The sequence below is a fragment of the Myxine glutinosa genome, chromosome 8 (assembly GCF_964187855.1).
Source record: "Myxine glutinosa chromosome 8, kmMyxGlut1.1, whole genome shotgun sequence".
NCBI classification, from domain to species: Eukaryota; Metazoa; Chordata; class Myxini; order Myxiniformes; family Myxinidae; genus Myxine; species Myxine glutinosa.
Genome location: NC_136268.1, coordinates 143,524,045 through 143,547,634, shown reverse-complemented (window position 1 = coordinate 143,547,634; position 23,590 = coordinate 143,524,045). Strand labels below are relative to the sequence as shown.

Sequence of the window (23,590 nt, the reverse complement as noted above, 5' to 3'; positions counted from 1 at the left end):
AACATATATCATATGACAAAACACACAGTTAATCAACACCACTTTCAATACGCATAACAGGATGGGAACGTCGCATGCAAAAGGATGGCACACTCTAATGGAGCATCCTGTTTGTGAAACACCAGTCACAAATCCCTTTACGTGTGACTTTTACGCGGTGAATCGACACAGAACCATGTCAACACTTGTATGCCAACGGCTCGATGTGGAACTAATTATTCGTTATGCATGACTCAAATGTTCTTTCTCTGAGATTTACACGCACGCACAAGAATATTGAACCCCCTAACTTTGTGAAGCAGCAAAGGGCACATAACAGCAAATGCGATACGACCTGTTAGCAACAAGCGTCCTCTCCGACAACTCTTCTCCCCCACAAAAACATTGTCTCTGCCCTGCTGAGCAGCAGTCGGCAGAAAGGAGGTGAGGTGCAGTCAGATGACATAAATAAACCAAAAAAGGCTCTGCGGACCATGAATACTCCATGACACTGACATCATGCGCATACGCAAGGCACCACATCACCTCAAAAACTAGGATGGCTTCTGCAGAGCTACGCAGATTTTTAAAGGCTGAGGTTAAATGGTCACAAGTAAATAAATAGAGATGTCGACGTTTGAGGCTAACAGGTCGTGCAGCAGCATTTGCTCTTGTGGGACTCAATGTGTGCCTTGTTGTAGAGAGGCGCAGTGGACTCCACCCAGCGGAAGCAAATCTAGTTTTGAGGTTACGAGGTGGTTTACATATGTGCATGCCATCGTCATGCCATATATATATATATATTATTATTATTATATTATTATTATGTATTATTATATTATTATTATAGAGAGCTTCATAAGCGAACCTCTATGCCAATTACATGTATATGTAAATCCATTCAAAATTTCACTTTCATTTCAAATTTCACAAAAAAATAATAATAATAATTCCCCCCCCCCCCCATTCCCTTGGGAACAAAATTTCATGTTGTCATTTGAAATGTCCCTTCCATGATCCGCCATCTTGTCCCTTCCATGATCCGCCATCTTGTCCCTTCCATGATCCGCCATCTTGCTCACGTGATATTGCTTTGGCCTGGCGCGACCGATAAATTATTTTCACCTGGTGATTAAAATCAATCAATTACAATACAGTACTGTACAGAACGGATTTGATTTCGAAACCGCTCATCATTTACGCCAGCTACACCGACTTCATTTAAGCCAGGTACACCGATTTCAGTTTTCCGCCATCAACACCGACTTCAGTTTTCCGCCAGCTACACCGACTTCATTTAAGCCAGGTACACCGATTTCAGTACGCCCCTGCCAGTCGGACCTACGTACCTGGTCCAGTCGACTAGAAGTCTAGACTATATAATATAGTAGGTACGTGACTATCGGATGCTGAGTAGCACGTCGCTGTGGCACCAATACCTGGTCTGCCAGCGATCTCGGCTGTCTGCACAGCCCTCTATTACTATAGCTGCAGAGATCGTATTTGTTTTTCTTGGATGAACCGGAAATACGTATGACGTAGTTCAGATTTTCCCCTTTGACCTCGTCTTCCAACCTTTATTTTCCGACTTCGAGAAGTAGGTGAATTTATTGCCGCAAGTTTGGGTCGTCAAAACCATTCACTGTTTTTGACGAAGGTAAGTTTATATAGTTCTGAAACCAATTTATTGTGTTAGTTTATATATTTATCCACATCTAGTTTTAATATTTAGTTAATTTGAGCACCGAAACCTTGTTTTTGACGATAATAATAAAACGTGTCGTGGATGGAAATTCCAAAATATGTCGTCGCGGTGCAACGTGCGCTCCCAGCTCATGCATCTCATGCCATGCATGCAATCACACGTTTGTGCCCTCACTCCCCAAACTCACTCCTCCCCCACCCACCCACCCCTCACTCCCCCCCCCACCCACCCCTCACTCCCCCCCCCACCCACCCACTCCTCACTCAACCCCCCACCCACCCACCCCTCACTGCTTATCACCCTCTTCCTCCCACCCTCCCCCCACTGCCTGCCACCCCTTCCTCCCTCCTCCCCCCCCCACGCCCCCGCCCCCCACTGCCGAGCCACTCCTCACTCCCCCCCTCCCACCCCACTGCCTAACCACTCCTCACTCCTCCCACAATTCTTTGTTAATTGAAGGCAAGTTTATATCGTTATGAAACCAATTTAATGTATTAGTTAATATATTTATCCACATCTAGTTTTAATATTTAGTTAATTTGAGCACCGAAATCTTGTGTTTGACCATAATAATAACAAAAGGTCAGACATTTTTCCTTTGTTTCCATTGATTACAAAGGACCAAAATTGCGCGTAATTGGTAAATGTCAAAATGCTTTAACTCTCTTAATATTAGACCTAGGACAATGATCTGGGTATCATTTTAATGGTATTTTCATGCTCTTTCCAATGGTACCAGTTGCAAAGGAGTTCCTTGTTTTTCAATTTTTTGGTCACGTACCTAGTATATAGCCTACAGTAGGTAAGTCCTGCATTCTATCCCAATCTATCCATTCAATAAAATTAATTTGAATTTTAATTCTAAGCCCAAGATCAAACAACCTAGCCTAGCTAGGCCTAGGCCTACAGATGTTTGCGAGGGCTGCGTACTGATCGGCTGACCATTGTCGACGAAGCTCTCACTCTACGCAATGCGTATTCATATTATATTGTTGGGGTTTTGAGAACCCTGCATTTGTAGATTGTTGTAAATATACCCTTTGTAAATAATTCTTTTTGTAAATACCTCTATTTCTTGTAAAGGTCAAAGGTCGTCCCCTAGTTAGTCCACATTGCAACACGTAGCGAACCATAGGCCCTCTTCGTAGTTATTTCATTATTATGTGTTTCAGGTAAGGCTGTGGTTCCAATAGTTTGACTCTACGTTGCATTAATCAAATAAGATAGGTCCCTTTCGTTCTTTTCAAAAGCGGTGCGAGTGGTTTTCCATCCCCACAAGACGCCATTGCCATGTGCTCATCTCGGAGAAGAAGGGGGGAGGAGCCGCTGGATCACTGGCGTGGCATCAACTCGTCATCAAAGGTGGAGTCAGCCAGCCCGAACCAGCCAACCAGCACCGCGGTGAGCGACCCGGTAGGCGTGCCCTCGCAGCCCGCGGCTTGATCCGGCGACGGCCGATAAAAGGCAAGAGGAGGGACTGCTTAGGGAGATGACTGAGGAGGAAGAACTAAGAGACACCAGCTGAGCTGAGACGTGCTGCAGTTGAATTGAGTCAGAGACGTGCTGCAGTAGAATTCAGAGAGAATTCAGATAAGCTGCGAGAGACGAGCTGCAGTTGAGTGGAGTAATAACCAGCGCTGACGACCGGGTTTTCGCCGCTGAACCTGAGCGAGGGCGTGCACGCGGGACACCAACGGCGTGCACGCGGGACACCAACGGCGTGCCGCGATCCCCGGACCTCCCGGCCCGCCAGCTCTGTGGACCGTCTGCCCCTCTCATCCTTCCAGCCATTCCTGCCTGCAATTCCCATTCGTGTACCTGAGTTTGTTCTGTCTGTATTGTCCTGGGGATAAGTAAGCCTGTTTAAGAATTGCTCTGTGTCCTTCTGCTCCTTCCATTTCCTGTATATACTCGCCCCTTTCATTTCCTTATAGTTAGTTAATAAACCTGTGTTCTTTCTTCTTACTTTGGTTTCATTCTCGTCCGATCGCTTTCGTGATTACTTTCAATTGAGTATCTGTGGCGCGATTTTGGCCGAACCGCGTTATAATCGGGTTTAGTCCATCGCTAACGGCTCGGATTCCGGATTGCTAAACCGCTCAGCAAATTATATCTTGTCCGGGATTCGAGCGGGGCCATCCACCTGCTTTGTGGAGGGATTGGCGGAGGTTTCCGGGAATCCCTTGACCAATCACCTTGGCCAATCCCATCCCACAAAGGAGCGGGGTAGTTCCAGGAATGGAGACGGCCAGCTTAACAAGACAAGGGGATTAACCCCCCCTTGCTAACGGGAGTGCCGTGCTCCGGTTCCGTAACAATATATATACACACCATTACCAAAAGTATGTAACAACTGAACATCACACATCTCATTCTAAAATTATGGGCATTAATATGGAGTTGGTAGGTCCCCCCCCCCCTAACCACCCCCACCCCCAAACCCCCTTTGCTGCTATAACAGCCTCCACATTTCTGGGAAGGCTTTCCACTCGATGTTGGAACATTGCTGCGTGGATTTGCTTCCATTCAGCCACAAGAGCATTATTTAGTCCATGAGCTAGAGGGGCCCACCTAGCACCCCCCTCTGATACGCATTGTCAGCTGTGAGACCTTATATAGACAGGTGTGTGCCTTTCCAAATCATGTCCAATCAATTGAATTTACCACAGGTGGACTCCAATCAAGGTGTAGAAACATCTCAAAGATGATCAAGAGAAATGGGAGGCACCTGAGCTAAATTTCAAGTGTCATAACAAAGGGTATGAATACTTATGTCAAAGTGATATTTCAGTTTTTTTCTTTTTAATAAATTTGCAAAACTTTCTAAAATGCTATTTTCTCTTTGTCATTATGGGGTATTGACTGTAGATTGATAAGGGAAAAAATGAATTTAAACGATTTCAGCATAAGGCTGCAACATAACAAAATGTGAAAAAAGTGAAGGGGTCTGAATACTTTCTGAATGTACTGTAGTTAAAGGCCACCAGTCAGCCATCTTTGGTTGGATTAAAAAACAAAATCTTCTGCTCATGTATACCATCGTGTATAACCATCATAACATCCAATATAACCAATATACCATCATAACAATATAACAATATATACATAACAGTATAACCAATATACCATCATAACAGAGGAAATAGCAACTTTCAGTCTCTCCAAATCCATACTGAGTCCAAATTTATCGCATGTTAACATATAATTTCTCAAACAGTACATTTCAAAGTTTCAAAAAAATATAGTTTCGTTGATTGGTGGGGTGGTGGGGGGGGGGGGGGTGCTAGGTGGGCCCCTCTAACTCATGGACTAGTTGTTTCAGGGATTTTGTTCACAGCTCTGATGATTTTCTGTCATTGATTGCAGTTGTTTTCTTTGGCTGACCTGGCCGTTGTCTATTACTAAGTACACGAGTGATTTATTTATTTTTCAAGGTATTCCAAATTGTTGTATTTTCCATTTTCCATGTTTTGTGCTATGATTCTCATTGAATTATTCTGTTCTTTCCGCTTCCAAATTGCTTGCTTCTCTTTCGTAGACAGTTCCTTGGTCTTCATGGTGGTTTACGCCAACTGTCCTCAACAAGGAAAAAGCAAAGGCTAAAACCAAGACGACACATTCACAGCTACAGACTTGGCATTTAATATGGAATATTTTTTTGGTGGGGGTGAACTTACTTTTCAAGATGACTTAGAACCACAAGTTCATTGGAATTATCTTGAAATTTTTCTAGATTTTGTTAATGTGACCTTTAAAAGAAACAAAAACCACATTTGACATTTCGAAGCAAATAAATTGATCCTTGAAAGTGATGTAAACTGATATCGAACTCAATTCATGGACAGTACTGTGTTAAACTTCTGTACGTTTTCCAGAAGTATCTCTTTATTTTGCACATTAGCCAAAAAAAATTTCAACAAAAGCTAAATTATGACTGGGATTACGGACATTAAAATTACAGTTCAGCACTTCGTGTAACCCCCACGAGCATTCAGCAGAGCACGTACACATCGAGGCATGCTGTACACGAGATTTGCCAAGGTTTGGACAGGAATCGCTTGCCATGCAGTGACAATAGTCTGCTGCAATTCACGCACAGAGGTGGGCTGCTGGTCCAAGTTGTCTATTTGACGCGTTAATTCTGCCCACAAGTTCTCTATCGGATTCATATCCGGGGACATGGCAGGCCACTCCATATGCTCTACACCACGGTCAGCAAGAAAGTGTTGGATCATGCGAGCACGATGAGGATCGTGTATTGTCATCTTGGAAGACAAAGTTTCCTCGAAAGGCTGCACGAGCAAATGGAAGCAATGTTTCATCCAGAATGACCCTGTACTTGAACTGGTTCTGGTTTCCATTCAGAACAACCAGGTCAGTTTTGTCCCCTGCATGAAAAGCAGCCCAAACTGTCACCGCACCACCTCCAGCTTGGACTCTTGGCACTATACAATCTTCGTTGTGGGCTTCATGCACTTGTCTGCACACTCGGACGCGGCCATCTTGACGATAGACCAGAAATCTAGACTCGTCACTGAAGGTCACGTGATTCCAGTGTCCTGGCTGCCATTGACGGTGCTCTCTGGCCCACTGCAATCGGCGCTGGCTGTGTTGTCTGGTCAGGCGTGGCTTTCTCAGGGGACGCCTGGCACGATAGCCTGCTTGAACCAGTCGTTGGTTGACGAGCCTTCTGGATACAGGCACATTTGTCAGTTGCTGCCACTTATCCCTACGCCGATTAGCTGACTTGGTACGGCCATTGCAGACTAACCGGTGCAGCTGGCAATCATCTCTCCTTGTGGTTCTGTGTGGACGTCCTGGCCTCGGTATTGGAGTAGGGACACCCCTCTGAGCATTTCGTTTCAGGATCTTTGACAACTGACCTTGAGTGATGTCATACTGCCGAGCAATAGCATGCTGTTTCATGCCAGAATTTCGTAAAGCCACCACTCCATGACAAACAGCATTGTCGAGTTGACGGACCATCTCCAGAGGAAGCGGCAATAACTTTTGTAGATGTGCAGCAGTTGTTTTCCACTAATACAGAATGCAACAACCCTTATATACCCGATTGTGAAGCCAACCGTCAAATGTACCTGTCCTTACATTTTGTCACGCCACCTGTGATATAATCCTGTTATTGACTTCTTGCTGAGAAAGACAATCAGTGACATGGTTCTTTCAACAAAGACATCACCGAAGGGTAAAAGAAACTCACCAGTGTAGCGGTTACCTTATTCACATGTCGCGGTTAACTTATCCGCATGTGACGGTTACCAATACCATATGTTTGGTCTAATTCACGCGCACGGGCTTTTGGTTGTGTGGTCGTGACGCACGCGCGGCTGTTGGAGCCATGCCCTCCGAAGAGGGTTTTTGGTTTTATATAAGCCGTTACGACTTCCGTTCGCGAGCAGTTGCTGGAGATTTCTGTACAATAAACAAGCTTTGTACCCAACGAAATGGCCTCTTCTTGTCGACTTCGGCAACTCCTAAACTGGTGACCTCGGTCGCCCCCGAACGTCTTCGGGGGCTGCAAATGAACACGGCAGTATTGCGACCGCAATTTCTTCCACAAGACCTAAACTCGAACTGCCGGAGTTTTAGCAACGATGAGCAGCCATGTGGTTCGCGCATCGCGCTCGGTTCCTCCTCTACGACTAGAGGGGCGAGCCTGCTCCGGGACCCTCCGAAGGAACGCCGTTACGAGGCGTTGGTGGCACGGCTACTTCGTCGCCTTCGCACGCACTGCTGCTCGTAACCTCCGCGCACACAGGCCGAGTACTGCTGCTCGTAACCTTCGCGCACACAGGCCGAGCACTGCTGCTCGTAACCTTCGTGCACTGGAGCCTCGTTACCTTCGCGCGCACTGGAGCCTCGTTACCTTCGCGCGCACTGGAGCCTCGTTACCTTCGCATGCTCTGGAGCCTCGTTACCTTCGCGCGCACTGGAGCCTCGTTACCTTCGCGCGCTCTGGAGCCTCGTTACCTTCGCGCGCTCTGGAGCCTCATTACCTTCGCGCGCACTGGAGCATCGTTACCTTCGCGCGCTCTGGAGCCTCATTACCTTCGCGTGCGCTGGAGCCTCGTTACCTTCGCGCGCACTGCTGCTCGCCACTCCCGCAACTCCTACTGCTGCAACTACAACTGCTACCGCTGCTCGCCACTCGCGCAACTACGACTCCTACTCTACATCCTCGGGAGGCCCGCGAGGAACCCCGGCAGCCTCCCCCGAGGCCTTGACCAGCCCCTCGATTGGCTCAACCGCTTTTCGCGTGGCTCAACTCGAGCCTTCTTGGCACTGCACCCGCGAACTGCAACCTCGGGAGGCCCGCGAGGAACCTCGGCCACCTCCCCCGATGACTTGACCAGCCCCTCGGTCGGCTCAACCCCACGGCTGCGTTTTTTCGCGCGTACCGGGGCCGGGCCCTGCTCGAGCCTTCTCGGCACTGCCGAGCGCGCCTGCGAACTACGTACATGCCCGTGGCATGCCTTCTGGGGGGGGGGGGGGGGGGCGCATGTAGCGGTTACCTTATTCACATGTCGCGGTTAACTTATCCGCATGTGACGGTTACCAATACCATATGTTTGGTCTAATGCACGGGCTTTTGGTTGTGTGGTCGTGACGCACGCGCGGCTATTGGAGCCACGCCCTCCGAAGAGGGTTTTTGGTTTTATATAAGCCGTTACGACTTCCGTTCGCGAGCAGTTGCTGGAGATTTCTGTACAATAAACAAGCTTTGTACCCAACGAAATGGCCTCTTCTTCTCGACTTCGGCAACTCCTAAACCAGATTGATATACGGAGTTCAGAAAGTAAACCCAAGTCAAGAAAAAAAAAATATTCCATATTAAATGCCAAGTCTGTATTTTATGTGTGAACGATCGATGCAACAACAAACACCTCAGTCATCTGTTGCAATACTTACCTAAAGTGGGAGCACTGAACATAAAAAGTGCTATTGTTCTGCAATGGTAAGTCATCAGTGGCTGTGCTATGTACGATGCAGTGCCAGAGTGCCGCGTGTATCGCTCGTACTTTACTCGTTAAACAAGTGAATCCACTTGGATTCCGCCCAGGTTGGCACATGGAAATTATGATGTAGCATAATTATCATCTCGGGTCAAGATTTGAAATTATGCCATGGTTTTTGTAAAATTGCTACTAGTATTCACATTATGTACTTTCACCAAAACATACATCATCATAGAAACATACATAGAATTTGGGTCCTCTGGGTCATTTGGGTCCTCTGGGTCCTCTGGGTCATTTGGGTCCTCTGGGTCCTTTGGGTCCTCTGGGTCATTTGGGTCCTCTGGGTCATTTGGGTCCTCTGGGTCATTTGGGTCCTCTGGGTCATTTGGGTCCTCTGGGTCATTTGGGTCCTCTGGGTCATTTGGGTCCTCTGGGTCATTTGGGTCCTCTGGGTCATTTGGGTCCTCTGGGTCCTCTGGGTCATTTGGGTCCTCTGGGTCATTTGGGTCCTCTGGGTCATTTGGGTCCTCTGGGTCATTTGGGTCCTCTGGGTCATTTGGGTCCTCTGGGTCATTTGGGTCCTCTGGGTCATTTGGGTCCCCTGGGTCATTTGGGTCCTCTGGGTCATTTGGGTCCTCTGGGTCATTTTGGTCCTCTGGGTCATTTGGGTCCTCTGGGTCATTTGGGTCCTCTGGGTCATTTGGGTCCTCTGGGTCATTTGGGTCCTCTGGGTCATTTGGGTCCTATATTCCTATCCTATAACATATATATCTCCTATAACCTATCCTATAAATATAGATTTGATGACGTCATGTTTACACATCTGAGCGACAGAAATGAGCGACAGAAATGGGTGACAGAAACTAGCTTCACTTTTGAGCGCCCGAAATTCCCAGGCAAACGCTATAACGCACCAGGTTTACAACCTGTGCGTTAATAAACCCAAGTTTGGACTCCACCAGCTATCCTCCGTTTGGAAGTTTGGACTCCACCAGAGATCGTTATCCTCCACGAACTAATGCTAGTAGACGGGATGCCCAGCCCAACGTCCATCCGAGGGACAGCGCGCACACACACTGATGCCTCTTCCTGCCTGCAAGACACCAGGATGGCAGTTTATAGCTTGGTCGGGATTCCAACCCAGGCTTGACGGCTCAGCGCTGAGTGTGAATACATCGATTATATCCTACCAACCAGGAGAAAAACAAAGGTGACATATTGATCACACCAAGACCGACTCCTTATCCCTACAACCTGCCATACCCACCCACAGAAGAACATCACATTCCAAAATTCATTAAACGGGAAATTAATTAAATAAATTACTTTAATCAATTCATTTATTAAATCACACAACACTCTTTGTAAAACGAGCTCATACCATTTGGAATCTGTTCCTTAACTTTTATTCAGGAATGTGAATGCAAATGCTCCCTTTCCATCATTATTCCCAAGTTTTGATTTGAATTGCCAGAGGAGGTAAAATTTCCATTTTTCCACATGGATAATGAATGAATAAAATGAATGATTTATCCATTCATTCCAAGTTTGGGAATAAAAACATATCACTTTAATTTTGCAGATTTCTTTCAGAGATATATAATATAGGAAGGAGTTCCCATACAAGGAACTTCAATGCAGGATCAGACCCATAATAGTCCAAGCCATTTAGCCCAAATATGGGGCCAGATAGGAAAAAACTGCAACACTACATATCAGTGCGAAATTGTATGCAGTAATATATACCAGATAACATATCAAAAGTCTAAAGCTCTAAAAATATGGGGTGTCTGTCAAAATCACTGGTACATGGACCCCCCTTTTCATCCTTTTGCGGTACGATTTGTTCACATTTTGCGATACATTCCGAGCACATGTCTAGTAGGAAGACTAGGTCCCCCTGCACCCCCCGGAGATATACTTCTAATCAGTGTTTCTAGATTGGAAAAAATGTGTAGAAAATGACTAGCTATGGCCCCAAGCTGAAAAAATGTCCCACATACCATTTTTATGCAAATTACTGCTGCCATTATCAAAAAAACGATTTTTGACATATCTCAGCCAATATTGCAGATAATTGAAAAATGAAGGTGTCTAGACCCATGTTTTGAAGGGCATAGATCATGATAGAACTATTCATAACATGATTACATGTGTCTATGGTATACTAGTATGCTAATTAGTGCTTTATTTACAAAATAATCACAGTTTTACGAAATAATAGACTCATATTAAGGTCCGTCTACACAGACGTTAACACAAAGTTTTATTTTTCTAAATATTACAACTGTCAAAATAGTCCTAGCACTCAATGTGACCACTCTTCTCTTGCTTGTTTTAGATAAACATCATTAGCATTAGTGATTCTACACTGAGTCAGTCATCATCATTTTCATCGAAATCGTCAGAGTCAAACTCTTCTTCTCCTTCCTCTTCCTCCTCCTCTTCGTGCTCTCCTGTGTTCAGAAGATCCACCAGTGAGGTTGGTAGGATGGGACCACTGGACCACATTGGTTTCAACAGTCCTTCATCAGTCCTTATCCATCCTTGCTCCTCATAAGGTTTTGGCTTTTCGATGATAGGTTGATCGGCTCTTTTGTACAATGCTACGCGGTGGTTCACACGCTGGATGTGCGGCTTCAGGGCAGACTGGCATGGAGGAAGGCGAGCCAGATCAACCTTGGACTTGGATGTGAGGGTCTTGTCCTCTCCCACCATTTTTCGTAGCAGCTTGGCACGGACAATGTCCACTGATGACTCGCGACTCTGGCCGTACATCACACAGGTGAATTTTTCTAACTGCCTCTCCACCTCAGGGTTGGCATCCCAGTTGTCACCCAGTTCACCGAATGCCCTGTGAAACCTGGGATTCTTCTCCAGCTTTTTCAAGGGCCCGACTTTTCCCTTCCCTTTGAAGGCACTGGTGCAGTCTTCTCAGCTGAACACATAGTACCCCAGGAGAGTGGCACAGTAGTCCTCTCCCAGGGATTCTGCCAGCTCAGAGACGTTGACAAGTTGGCGATGCTTCCCTGACCCTGTATCCAGGTACACCGTCAGCTTGATGTTGTGGGCATGGTGGAGCAGGATCAGGAGGATGTCTGTGTCCGGTGTTCTGACTACAGCGTTCTTGTATCCGATGGTAGCAGCATGATGGAGGTACAGAACCACCCTGGTATCAGTCTCTTCCTGGTTGCTGTAGATCGTGGGGAGTTCACGTACCTCGACCTGAAACACAAAAAGGCACCGCATTTCAATCACCAGTCACTGCCAGTTTCAGATCTAGACAAACATCACAGGTAATCACCTTTTTTTCAGGAAAAATTACAAATTGAATCGCCATTCACGAAGGGCTTTCAATTTTACCTTGCCATTCGTTGAGGCAAGTTGGTGGGCCTTCCCCTCCACGATCAGCACAGCCATCTCTGTTCTCTCCAGCCTGGTAGCTGCCTCTTGTCCACTCCACACTTTCAGAAGAAGCTGGCACATCTGCTTTTTGTTGTCGTCATTTGCAAGGAACATTTTGAAGTCATATGGCTTCCTGGTTGCTGGTCCAGCCAGAATGATCTTCTCTGAGCTGCCCCGCCTCAGCCTTTCCTGCGCTTTGATTGACTCAGGATGGTAACTGTCAGTGGAGAACAGAAAGTGCTGCTTGGCCACCATCTGATCAAGCACCTGCAAGCATATCTCACCACATGTTGGGGGAAGGTTGGCAAGGGTATGCAGCAGCGCCATTCCATCCTGGATGAACAGGGCATCCTTGGGGTATTGCAGATCTTGTGGTGTGGTGTCCAGTAGTTTCTCTGACCGATAATTTGAGTTCTCATATCCATTCAGTTTCAGTTCCTCGACATAGAGCAAGCGCAAGGAAGAAAGCTGTAGAACTTTATTCTGCTGGATGACCTGGGTTTGAATGTGTTCCAGTACTGAGTTGAATGCCTTTTCATGGGCGGCTGACATGCAAGCCTGCTCCTTTGGTGCTTCGGCTCTGTGAATCGCACGCTCATAGTTGTAGAATGCTGTGCGGAAAGCTTTAAAACATGACGGATGGTGTTTGGCCTCACATGCAAAGAGGTCTTTGTTTTTCACCTTTCGATGGAGTCGATAGAGACCCATTTTCTCAGCCCGTGTTTCGATTTGCTCCCATGCATTTTCTTTGTTTTTAAAGGATGGGAAGGTTGTAGGCCTCTCAGTATTGCGATGAGCATCTTTGGTCTCAACTTTCTCACAAAATATACACTCTGGCGGGAAGATGGGTTCAGCAGAACCTCCTGGTTTACGAGGAGAGTGATGCCATGATGAGGTTGATGGCCCTGGTTCTGTATCATCTCCCAGACGATGAAAGTGGCGGACAAAGTGCTTATAACACTTGCTGTGATATCCTACTCTTTCTAGGTCATCAGGAAGAGTTGCCGGGATCTGATCACATACTGATTGCATACGACATGGGGAGTCATGCGGTTGGTTGAGACGTCTATCCCGGATCTTTTGAAGCAGTTGCAGTTTTTCTGAAGCAGATCCTTTAATTTTACGGAGGGGCGTGAAATCCCCATGATCAGACATGGATGGTACATGAAGGATGCATGTAGGAGGAGAGCTTTGGGCTGCAGGTTCTACACTCCGTTTTCTTTTGGGCATGCTTGCTGTCGATGTCTACCATCACTGTTAAATGACAAATAAGAAATCACGAATGATGTTAAAAGTGCCTGTGAAAGGAGGCTCTGAGTTTTCAGTGAGGTAACAGAGGTTCTGAGTCATGTTCTACACTAGGGTACTTTTTAGCTGACTAAACCATGTTTAGTGGCATCAAAAGTGCTAATAGCTAAAACATCTAAATTCTTCCACACTAACGTTAGCTATCTAGGCCAATGAAACATTGTGCTAAGTTACTGTAGCTAGCTCAGCTGTCGTGCCTCTTTCTGGTTCAATTCATATACAGAAGTCAACAGATATGTCTCATGTTTGGCATTAACAAAAGTTTAAGTTACACCGACATTAGGAACATACTGTACATAGATGAGGCTAGCTTTAACGTTAGCTAACATGGTGCTAGCTGGCTCAGCTGTTATTCTGCCTGTTTATGATTTCATGCAGAAACTGAAGTCAAGAGTGTGAGTAACATTATAGTTAGCATCTTACCTGGCTAGATTGGAGGATGAATACCAAGAACAACACACAGATGGAATGGAAGACTGAACTTTCAACTGAGGTATTCAATAACATCAACGTTACCAATTGATACGAGCGCGCGACATTACCAATTGATACGAGCGCGCGAGCGCGCATGTTACATGGATGGAAATGTAAAATGGCAGCTATAGCAGCACTAATTTGGATCTCTAGTCTGTCATTTCTGCACTGTGATTGGATAACATAAAAAAATATGTTTGGGAGTTAACAGCAGGAGTTGGTAGATTTTACGTGGGCTGGGTGAGAAACCTTTAAATAAGCAAGTGAAAATCTCTCGCAATACAAAGTCAATGGTGGGAAGAAAAGTTGAGTGGTACCAATGTTACTGCCAATGTCCCGCCCCTATGCAAGACTCAGGAGCATCTTGTTGACATTTAACCTTGAAAATACCTGGGTTTAGACCCCTTATGTACCATGTTAAGTTATCTGCAGTATTAACGTATCCTTATCATTTGTAAAACTGATTATTTTGTAATTACAGCATTAATATGCATACTAGTATACCATAGACACATGTAATCATGTTATGAATAGTTCTATCATGATCTATGCCCTTCAAAACATGGGTCTAGACACCTTCATTTTTCAATTATCTGCAATATTGGCTGAGATATGTCAAAAATCGTTTTTTTGATAATGGCAGCAGTAATTTGCATAAAAATGGTATGTGGGACATTTTTTCAGCTTGGGGCCATAGCTAGTCATTTTCTACACATTTTTTCCAATCTAGAAACACTGATTAGAAGTATATCTCCGGGGGGTGCAGGGGGACCTAGTCTTCCTACTAGACTAATATAATTATACTTTTAATATCAGGAATTACAGCATGTTACAGCCCCAGTACGGCCCGTACGGAACAAAAAAATAAGCACGTAAACAAAATTCCCAATAGCTAAATACTGATCATGATCACTGATATGCAAATACATGAATCACTTGTCATGACTGTTTCAGAATTATGGCACATTTTGTTGATTAAAATCACAAACTCATAATAAAATCACATATAGAGAAACTAATAATACTGACTCATAAAATACTGTCGGAAGTCAAGGATTCGCTTAAAAGTAAAAAAAATGTCCACAATTAACTAATTCAGCTGCATGTAACAGTCTATAACAACAGTCCACTACCTAATCATCATTTTCCTCGTCATCGTCGTCGCTGAAACTGTCCAGGACGGAGTTGGTGCAGCCAGATCCACGGCACTGACCACAAGCAGGAGAACACTCCAAGTTGTTCTTGCGGCATGTACACCGTGCGGAACCACAATCGGTCGAACAGTTGCACCGGATAACATTCAACAAATCCTGAGGTGCTGGAGGGAGGTCGGTCATAACAGGAACAAGATTGCCGTCGCTCATTCTCCAGCCCCAATCCACTGGTTGTAGGCTGTTGTTTCCTTTCCACTGCTGTATTTGCAGATACACCCGTCTGCTGTGATATCTCGCTGCAGCAGATGTGGGCGGTAAGGTCTGTGGGAGTATCTTCGAAGTCTTGACTGCGACCTGTTCACAAAACCGCTTGTACCTGAGGGAATCCAAACTTTCATCAGGTTTACCCTTGTAGAGACACACGAGTGCTATCTCTCCTGCAGCCTCGACCACATCTGGTGATGCATCCTCAGCCAAGAACTGTTGGGATTGAGTTTGGAAGAGTGTGCTCATCATGAATTTCTTCAGTGACGCTCCTTTGCCAAGGCCGTACAGTCGAGACGTCGTGTCACATCCCAATACTGCGTGTATGAATAGGATGCTTTCACACACAGCTGCACCTAGCTGACGTTTCATGGACTTCACATTCCAGATGTAGTTTGGTTTTGTAGTGGATTTTGCCTGACTATACATAAACAAGTCGTGTGCTTCTAGGTTTGCGTAGAAGCAGAGTAGGACGATCAGATCTGTGTCTTCTCCTATAAGGGCTGTGTTCCTCATGTTCGCCGAACTGACTGCGGTCTGGACGATTAGCAGGTCACCATCTTCCTGGGAATGATGGGTCTGGCATCCAGAAAGCCAGAGGTATCTGCTCAACATGTTGATGAAGTTCTGTTTGTTGTTGAGGTTTCCCAGGAAGATGTCTTTCTTCATGGTCAACTTCATGTCATCAGTGAAAATCACTTCTGGTCCACCTCTACCTGCTGCTCGCCTCTGGTGGGTCATGTGCTTGGTTGATTGACCAAGATATCCATCAAATATTACGATGGCCTTTCCGTACTTTCTTGTAACATAGTCACAGTGGAGCATGCAGATCTCTCGATATGTTGGTGAACCACGTGGCCATGGTATACGGTGCAGCAGACTTCCACCATCCAAGACATACTGGATTTCGCTGATTGACTCTATGGTACCTGGTTCAAGTTTAGACCAGATAGCATCTCCGAGTACGGACTTCTGGGCTTCACGTAGCATCAGCTTTTCATCAAACAGAGCAGGTGGATGAGGGCATAACTCAAAGCGAAACATCTCTCCCTTATCTTCAGCAGATTTTGAGATGATGATGAGACACTGGAATAGCAGTTCTGGGTCTATCTGTACCTGGTCTTTACCAACTCGCACAGATGATCTGGCCTTCAGAAATGTGGTGGCTTAGTCTTTGCGCTTGAACGTGTAGTGGACAACTGACTGATTTGTCATGGAGTGCATGATCTTGTCTCCAATGAGCTTGGCATTGTCGACATCAGCGTTGACACCAGTCATTATGTTCCTGAGGGATGGATGACACTTGAAAGGATTTCTGTCAACTAGAGCGACCTGTAGTGTACTTGTATCTTGCATGTCGCGATGCTGCCTGGTTTTGCCCATCTCTTTGTTCTGTTCACCTGTGCTGTACTTCACTCCAGTGAGCTCTTGCATCGATCTGTTCGTCTCCGAACAAGCCGGCATGGACAAAAGCCACGTTAACCGTTGTTGCTCTGTCATTCCTCTTCCTCTTGTTAACCCCCCGCTGGTCTTCATACTTCTCATGAGTACTTGCTCAATCATCAGGTCTGAGGAAATTCCAGCCCAAGCTCTACTACTTCTTCGGGCGACATGGAAGCCCTGAGTAAACTCACGGTGCACATCTGGATAGTCCTGTTCTAAGCTGTGCATTATTTGCAGGTAAATCCTGGCAGACTTAGCATAGAGTGAATGACCTGAGGCTGCTACATATGGTAACATATCAGATACAGCTTCGAGGTGCAGGGACCAGTTTCCCATACGCTCGGCTTTGATGAATTTTCTTAAGATCTTCACCATATCCATATACTGTAACCACAGTTTCGCTGTTCGGTCTTTGGTCAATGATTCTGTCTGTGTTTGAAAGACTTTGCTGATCTTGTCAAGGATTGGATCACTTGCTACATCGTTGGAAGATCGTGTGCCTTTCATCAACGCATCATACAGGGTCCTTGCTTTACTCACATCTGGATGAATCACATCATCATCGGCCAAGCCACTCATTGCATCTTCATCCCGAACTGGCAAGTCTTCTGCAGTTCTGTATTGTGTTCCTCCAAGAGGATCAGACAGGAGGAGTGCATTCAGGACAGCATCCAGGAGGATGTGTGCCCATACAGCCCTGGAAATTGCTTTTCCTGTTAGGATGTGATCCACTGCATTTGGTGCGTATATGAGTTCTAGCAGCTCCTTCAACCCAGAACCACCCATGAGGTGCCCTATGCTGCCAAGGAAGCTCATTTCCATATGAAAGGCACCTAGCCTTACCACAATACGTCGCATGGGGCTTCCATCTGGCTCCGAGAGAATGATCGACAATGCCTTCCACCATAGTGGCTGATCAAAGGTGATGATGGTAGGTACATCATGTTGTTTAGCATGTTGCGCAATGTAGTTGAGAGTGGAGTAGATGCATGTAGTGTCGCTCGAGCTCAAATCAATCATTGGGAGAAACAGGACAGACGATTTTGAATGCTGGACACCACGATGTAAGAGTTGCATCATCCCGGACCATGCAGGTCTTGGTATCTTGAACAGCAGTGACGTCTTCCACAGTACATCAAGGTTGGCTGTGGGATCATGGGCTCTCATGATAGGCACGCTCCCATAAGTCAAGGTTGCAAGTGCCTGGTCGTCAGCTCTATGGTACTGTATCTGGATTCTTCCAGTTGTTTCTATGTCGCTGGCAGTGACCTGAGCTCTAGGAATCGGATGTCCTTGTGTTGTTCCAGGGGTAATCATGGCTATTATCCCCATGCCATGGAAGGTGTTGTGTCCGTCTAAGGTTCTAATGTTGTGGTCGACGTTGTCAGCTGCATATTGAACAAATTCTCCCTTGTGGTTGGGTATGTCCGTACCCTGGTATACAGCTGCATTTTGGTTGAAACGTGTGACTTCCTTGTATGAGCTGCAGTACCCATGTGCATGCAGTGAATCAATAAGGAAACGAGAGGCGAAATGGTGCTGCAGCTGCACCCCTAGTGCAATTTGCAGTGGAGCAATCAGGACACGTGGTCGTGCAGCTTGTATTATAGCCTGACCAATTGAAGCTATCTTCAGCTCTACATCTTTTGCCTTCAAGATCTTTCCAAGAAAAATCTTCAGAGTATCAGGAAGAAAGTTGAGGCTGGCGTCTTTGAACTCAGTCTTCCGATGTTGGGTATGTTTCATTCCCTGTTTCCACTTGCTTTATGTCATCCAGTATGAATTTAGCGGCAGCTTCCAGGATTATTTTCTTCTGAATCATAGGATCCTTAGACTGGTTTGCATGAAACTCCAAAAGTACACTGTCAGCTGTTTGCCTCATCGTTGCAACATTCGATTTGCCATTAACTGTTGTGACAATGACTCTGTCGCCAAAGTGTTCAATCAGTCTGTCTTTCATATATCTTTGAGAATAGGACTCGGCATTTGAGTCAGCAAGATACTCGGCCATTTTGTCCACCAGATCAGAGATTGTGTTTTGTTCGTCGTCATTTTCCTCAAGGAATTCAGTCACCTTTATAAATGCCTGACATCTGTCATCCAGAGCAGGACGACCGCCTTCGTGTGGTGATTTGTATCGTCTACCCAATTTCTGTTTCTTCTGTACTGTTTCATTATGTACAAAATTCAGAGGGATCAGTTTCCCTGTCCGGAAATTTGAACTGCATACCTGGTGATACACGGCATCTGCCGCTGGAAGGTCACACACAATGAGCAGTCGAGCCCGAACAGTATCGGCCCATGCATCGTTCCTTGTTGAGCACTTTTGCAGAAGACTATCTTTACATTCTGTAAATGTGATAGAGTGGACATCTCCTTGTTGTTTCCTGTTATCAAAGTTCACCTTTGTACCACAGAAGAGGCAATCTGCTTTGAAGTTGAAGGCTTCCTCTGCTGATCGGAGCGATACACTTGGGCCTGGTCTGTGTGTATCTCTGATACTCTGTGCTACCTTTATTGGATTGCAGTATACACGTCGGCATTCTTGATGAACAACTTGACCTGGAACAGTCTGTATTGGGTCACTGCGCTGGTCACTAACAACATTAATAGTCCGACTTCCCTTTTCACGAAGTGTCACTACTGGATTATCGTTGTTGGTGGATTCATTGCAGAACACACACGAATTGGCCGCCATTCTTCAGGGTTGGATTACCTGCAAATATAGAAAAGTTGAATATACTATTACTGTATGTTATTGCTAATAGACCTAAACATACTAAATACATGTCATTGATGGGATTAAAAACTAAGATATATATGGTTCACAAACAAATAATGATGTACCGTCGCTTGCTGTGGAGTGAGCAGTCTTTGTAAAACGGGGTGTGGTTAAATAAGACACTAAAACAGTAAAAACTTCACTTATATATACAATATTGTACAGTATGATATCCTTTATTTATTATATCGTGCTAGTGATTAGGTCCAGTGTATAAAATAAGCAATAGAAGTTCAGAGAGCGACAATAATCATAGCATGCGGCATATGTACGTCTTTTAACATGGGGCTAAATGGAGAAAACTTGATTGCATTATTTGAGTCACCCCATATTTTTAGACCTTTATACTTTTAGTATGTTATAAAGGTACCTTGAGGGTAATCACTACTAATGAGATCGGTAGTGTTGCAGTTTTTTCCCCGTCAAATGCTAAATGGCTTGGACTATAAAGCCTGCGCTATTATTACCAACCTATGGTTGTTTGTCCGTGCTCTACCCGTTTCAAATGCCGAGCATCAAGCAAGGAAGCAGCACGTACCGTTTAAAAAATTATTCGCTATGACTCGGCAGGGGTTCCATAATATTGAATCATAAGTCATAACTGAACTTACGTAAGTTAAAAGCTCAATAAAACAACCGGTTGTCTCACACCTGAGTTGGTTCATTCATTTAAAGCTACCATAAAATGATATGCATATCGTGTGTATATATTTGTACATTTCCTGACGTTTTATTTTTTTAATTGTGGAGTTCATTATGAAAATGACCGGCGAGTGGGGGCTCGGGCGGTTTAGTAACGTTGCGACCCACGCGCCACGCAAGGCTGATCCCGGTAGAGCCACGATTTCGTCAGCCGACGCTGCGACAATCTCGCTCGAGCCGAGTGGCGGGAACAGCCGAGTTTCCCTTCGCGTCTCCACTTCAGGGCTCACCTCCGCACGGACGAGGAGAAGAGCCGCACCGAAGCACCGAAGGAATGCCGCAGGAGGGAAGGCGCCGCGATTCGCCACCACATCGCCATGAATCGTACAACACACGGCACTCTCTCTTTCACTTTCACCACACGATCAGCTGTACCTCCTCGCTCCTCCCAGTCGTTCTTCGCTCCTCCCAGGCGTTCTTCGCTCCTCCCAGGCATTTTCTCACTCCCCTCAGTCGTTCTCGTTCTTCACTCCCCCCAGTCGTTTTCTCGCTCCTCCCAGTCGTTTTCTCGCTCCTCCCAGTCGTTTTCTCGCTCCTCCCAGTCGTTCTTCGCTCCTCCCAGTCGTTCTTCGCTCCTCCCAGTCGTTTTCTCGCTCCTCCCAGTCGTTCTTCGCTCCTCCCAGTCGTTTTCTCGCTCCTCTGTCGTTCTTTGCTCCTCCCAGTCGTTTTCTCACTCCTCCCAGTCGTTCTTCGCTCCTCCCAGTCGTTCTTCGCTCCTCCCAGTCGTTTTCTCGCTCCTCCCAGTCGTTTTCTCGCTCCTCCCAGTCAGTTTCTCGCTCCTCCCAGTCGTTCTTCGCTCCTCCCAGTCGTTTTCTCACTCCTCCCAGTCGTTTTTCGCTCCTCCGTCGTTTTCTCACTCCGCCCAGTCATTCTTCGCTCCTCCCAGTCATTTTCTCGCTCCTCCCAGTCATTCTACGCTCCTCCCAGTCGTTTTCTCGCTCCTCCCAGTCGTTCTTTGCTCCTCCCAATCGTTTTCTCACTCCTCCCAGTCGTTCTTCGCTCCTCCCAGTCGTTCTTCACTCCTCCCAGTCGTTTTCTCGCTCCTCCCAGTAGTTTTCTCGCTCCTCCCAGTCCTTACATAGCTCCTCCCATGCCCTAAACTCCTTTTTTCGCTACTTCCTCCTCCCGATCAATCCTCATTCAACCCGATGTCACTCAACATTTAGATTTAACCCACTGTCGGTCGCGTGGAGGTAAAATGTATTAGAATAAATATTGATAACGACGATGTTAATTGTGGAATTATAGTTGACAGAACTGTATTGTGATTTGAATTATAGACTTTGGAATGTGCTTTGTTATGTGTGACGTCATTATGCGCCATTACAAAACCTGCTGATGCCCTATTAAGTTTGCCTCTGGAGTATGCTCCCCTTCCATCCATTCCTTCTTTTCAAATGGCACCACAGTCGACCCGCTCGTGAGAAGGCCGAATGCTTCAATTCTGTGTTTGCTTCCAAATAGTTTGGGGTTTTTTTGGATACATAGTCGAGGGTCGTGGGAGAGCTGTTGGATCAGGACATAACAGGCAAAAACAGGCATCATTCCCCGTCGTATCCATGACTGCTCCTGGACTCTGTGTCTTTTCAATCCTTTACTCTGCTCTTCAACTGGACCGGATGGCAGCAGCTCACGCATCCTAAAAAAAACGACTCTACTTCCCTTGCACATCCTCTCTCTGCCATTTTCACCATATGAATTGCCTGAAGTCATCTTCCATCTGCTTGGAAATCCGTCAACATCACTGCATTACATAAAAAGGTACAAAAACGGATCTACTTAACTAGAGACGTATCAGCTTACTTCCAATCATAAGCAAGGTCATGAAATATATTATCGCAGTTGATCGGAAATTCTTCATTTTCTCCAATAACCTCATCTCAGATCATCAATTCAGATTCAGACCTGGTCACTCCACCTTGGACATGGTGCTTCGACTCACCCAACAATGGATGGAGGTCTTCATTGTCAGACATGAGATGAGAGCCGTCTGTCAGGACATATGCCTTGCTCTCCAAACTCTTTGACCATGGCATTCAAGGCCAACTCCACACATGGCTCACAGACTTCATCCACTCTCGTGGCCAAAATGTGGAACTCAATGAAATCCTCTCATCTATGCTCCCTGTTAAGTCTGGAATACCCCAAGGCAGTGTTCTGGGTCCAGTCCTATTCCCGATCGTCATCAATTCATAACCTCTGACTCTGGAAAATCCCCTTTATCTTTTTGTGGATGACTGCACCCTCTCCCATGACATACCTCATCTTTCAGACAGGCAGCAGTCTCTTCCCTCTCTTTAGTCCTTGAAAAAAATAATAACCAGCTGGTCAAACATTTGGAATGTGTCTTTCAATCCTGACAAATCACAGACTTTCACTATCTTTCTCCAAAAGGACCGTCTGGCAAACCCTCCTATCTATTTTATTAACAATCCTCTTGAGGAAGTTCAGTCATTCAAACTCCTGGGTCTCACTATCAGCCATGATCTCTTTTGGGTAAATGGCCTTTCAATGTTGGCCTCCAAAGCCAGACACCGACTGGTCATCCTCCATCGTAGAGTCCTTCCTCGGCACATTTGAACTCCTATCCACATACAAGGCTTTCATCCGTAGCTTGATGGAATACTGCTCCCCCTTCTGGCCTGGTTCCCCTGCCTTGCATTCTGCTCAGCTTGATGCCACGGAAAGCAAGACCTTTAAGATTATTGGAATCTCCCGCGATGAAGCTGAGTTTATGAGCCTATCGCTTCACCATCACAGACAGTTCGATGGTCTCTCTGTCTTCTACCATCTCCTTTCTGCTCTCGCACCCTCTGCTCTCCGTGCTTTGTCCCCCACCTCCCTCTCCCCCAAGGTTTCTACAGGGCACACATTGTCCACCATCAGCCCCCTTCTGGTGAAACTCCCTCAATCAAGGATCACTGCTCACCTCCACTCATTTGTTCTTTTTTTTCCCCACCTGTGACCTGTGGAACCAACTTCCACATCCTCTTCAATCTCATTCCTCCCTCCAGGTCTTCAAGACTTATGTTCACCACCATCTCAGATCGTCCCCAATCCAAAACCATATTTTGTACCCTCGTTAATCTCTCCACCCACCCTCGCATATTTCCAGTTTTCCCTCCTGAGAGTTTCCTTCTCTTCTGTATCCATCCTGTCTACCCCAGGCATTCTCTCCTGCCTCCCATACCCATTGTTTATCTGCTTCCATCTGTCTTGCCTTCAGCTCTGCTGTTGGTGTTTAGTTACCCCCTCTCTCTACTGTTCCTTTTGTCCTGTTGCGTCCCGATATGTTCAGTATACTAGTACGAGCTCTTCCATGAGCCTTGACTATGTATACAAAAACAAAATAATGGTATTGTTACGGTTTTTAGAACCTTCACTTTGTAAATTTAGTATA

The 23,590-nt window shown here is 45.9% G+C and overlaps 2 protein-coding genes across 2 annotated transcripts in view; both read right to left on the bottom strand.

Annotated features, from left to right (window-relative positions):
• The window catches only part of LOC137432976 (bifunctional methylenetetrahydrofolate dehydrogenase/cyclohydrolase, mitochondrial), a 59,027-nt gene extending 38,328 nt beyond the window's left edge, over nt 1-20,699 (bottom strand). Inside the window, exon 1 of the mRNA XM_068125335.2 lies at nt 20,421-20,699. Within this exon, the coding sequence (XP_067981436.1) occupies nt 20,421-20,626 (206 nt within the window). The 5' untranslated portion in view covers nt 20,627-20,699. The remainder of the gene's footprint in view (nt 1-20,420) is intronic.
• Nucleotides 10,038-13,427, bottom strand: LOC144893341 (uncharacterized). The gene is made up of 2 exons (XM_078783784.1): nt 12,022-13,427; nt 10,038-11,883 (listed from the first exon to the last, which is right to left on the bottom strand). Exons 1-2 carry the CDS (start codon nt 13,291-13,293, stop codon nt 11,593-11,595), a joined length of 1,563 nt encoding a protein of 520 aa, XP_078639910.1. The 5' UTR covers nt 13,294-13,427; the 3' UTR covers nt 10,038-11,592.
• Nucleotides 20,700-23,590: the final 2,891 nt, after the last annotated feature.

Coding starts and splice junctions, on each gene's coding strand:
- LOC144893341 (XM_078783784.1), bottom strand. CDS start 13,293: ATGCCCAAAAGAAAACGGAGTGTAGAACCTGCAGCCCAAAGCTCTCCT. Junction 11,884..12,021: donor TTGCCTCAACGAATGGCAAG/GTAAAATTGAAA, acceptor TTTGTGTTTCAG/GTCGAGGTACGTGAACTCCC.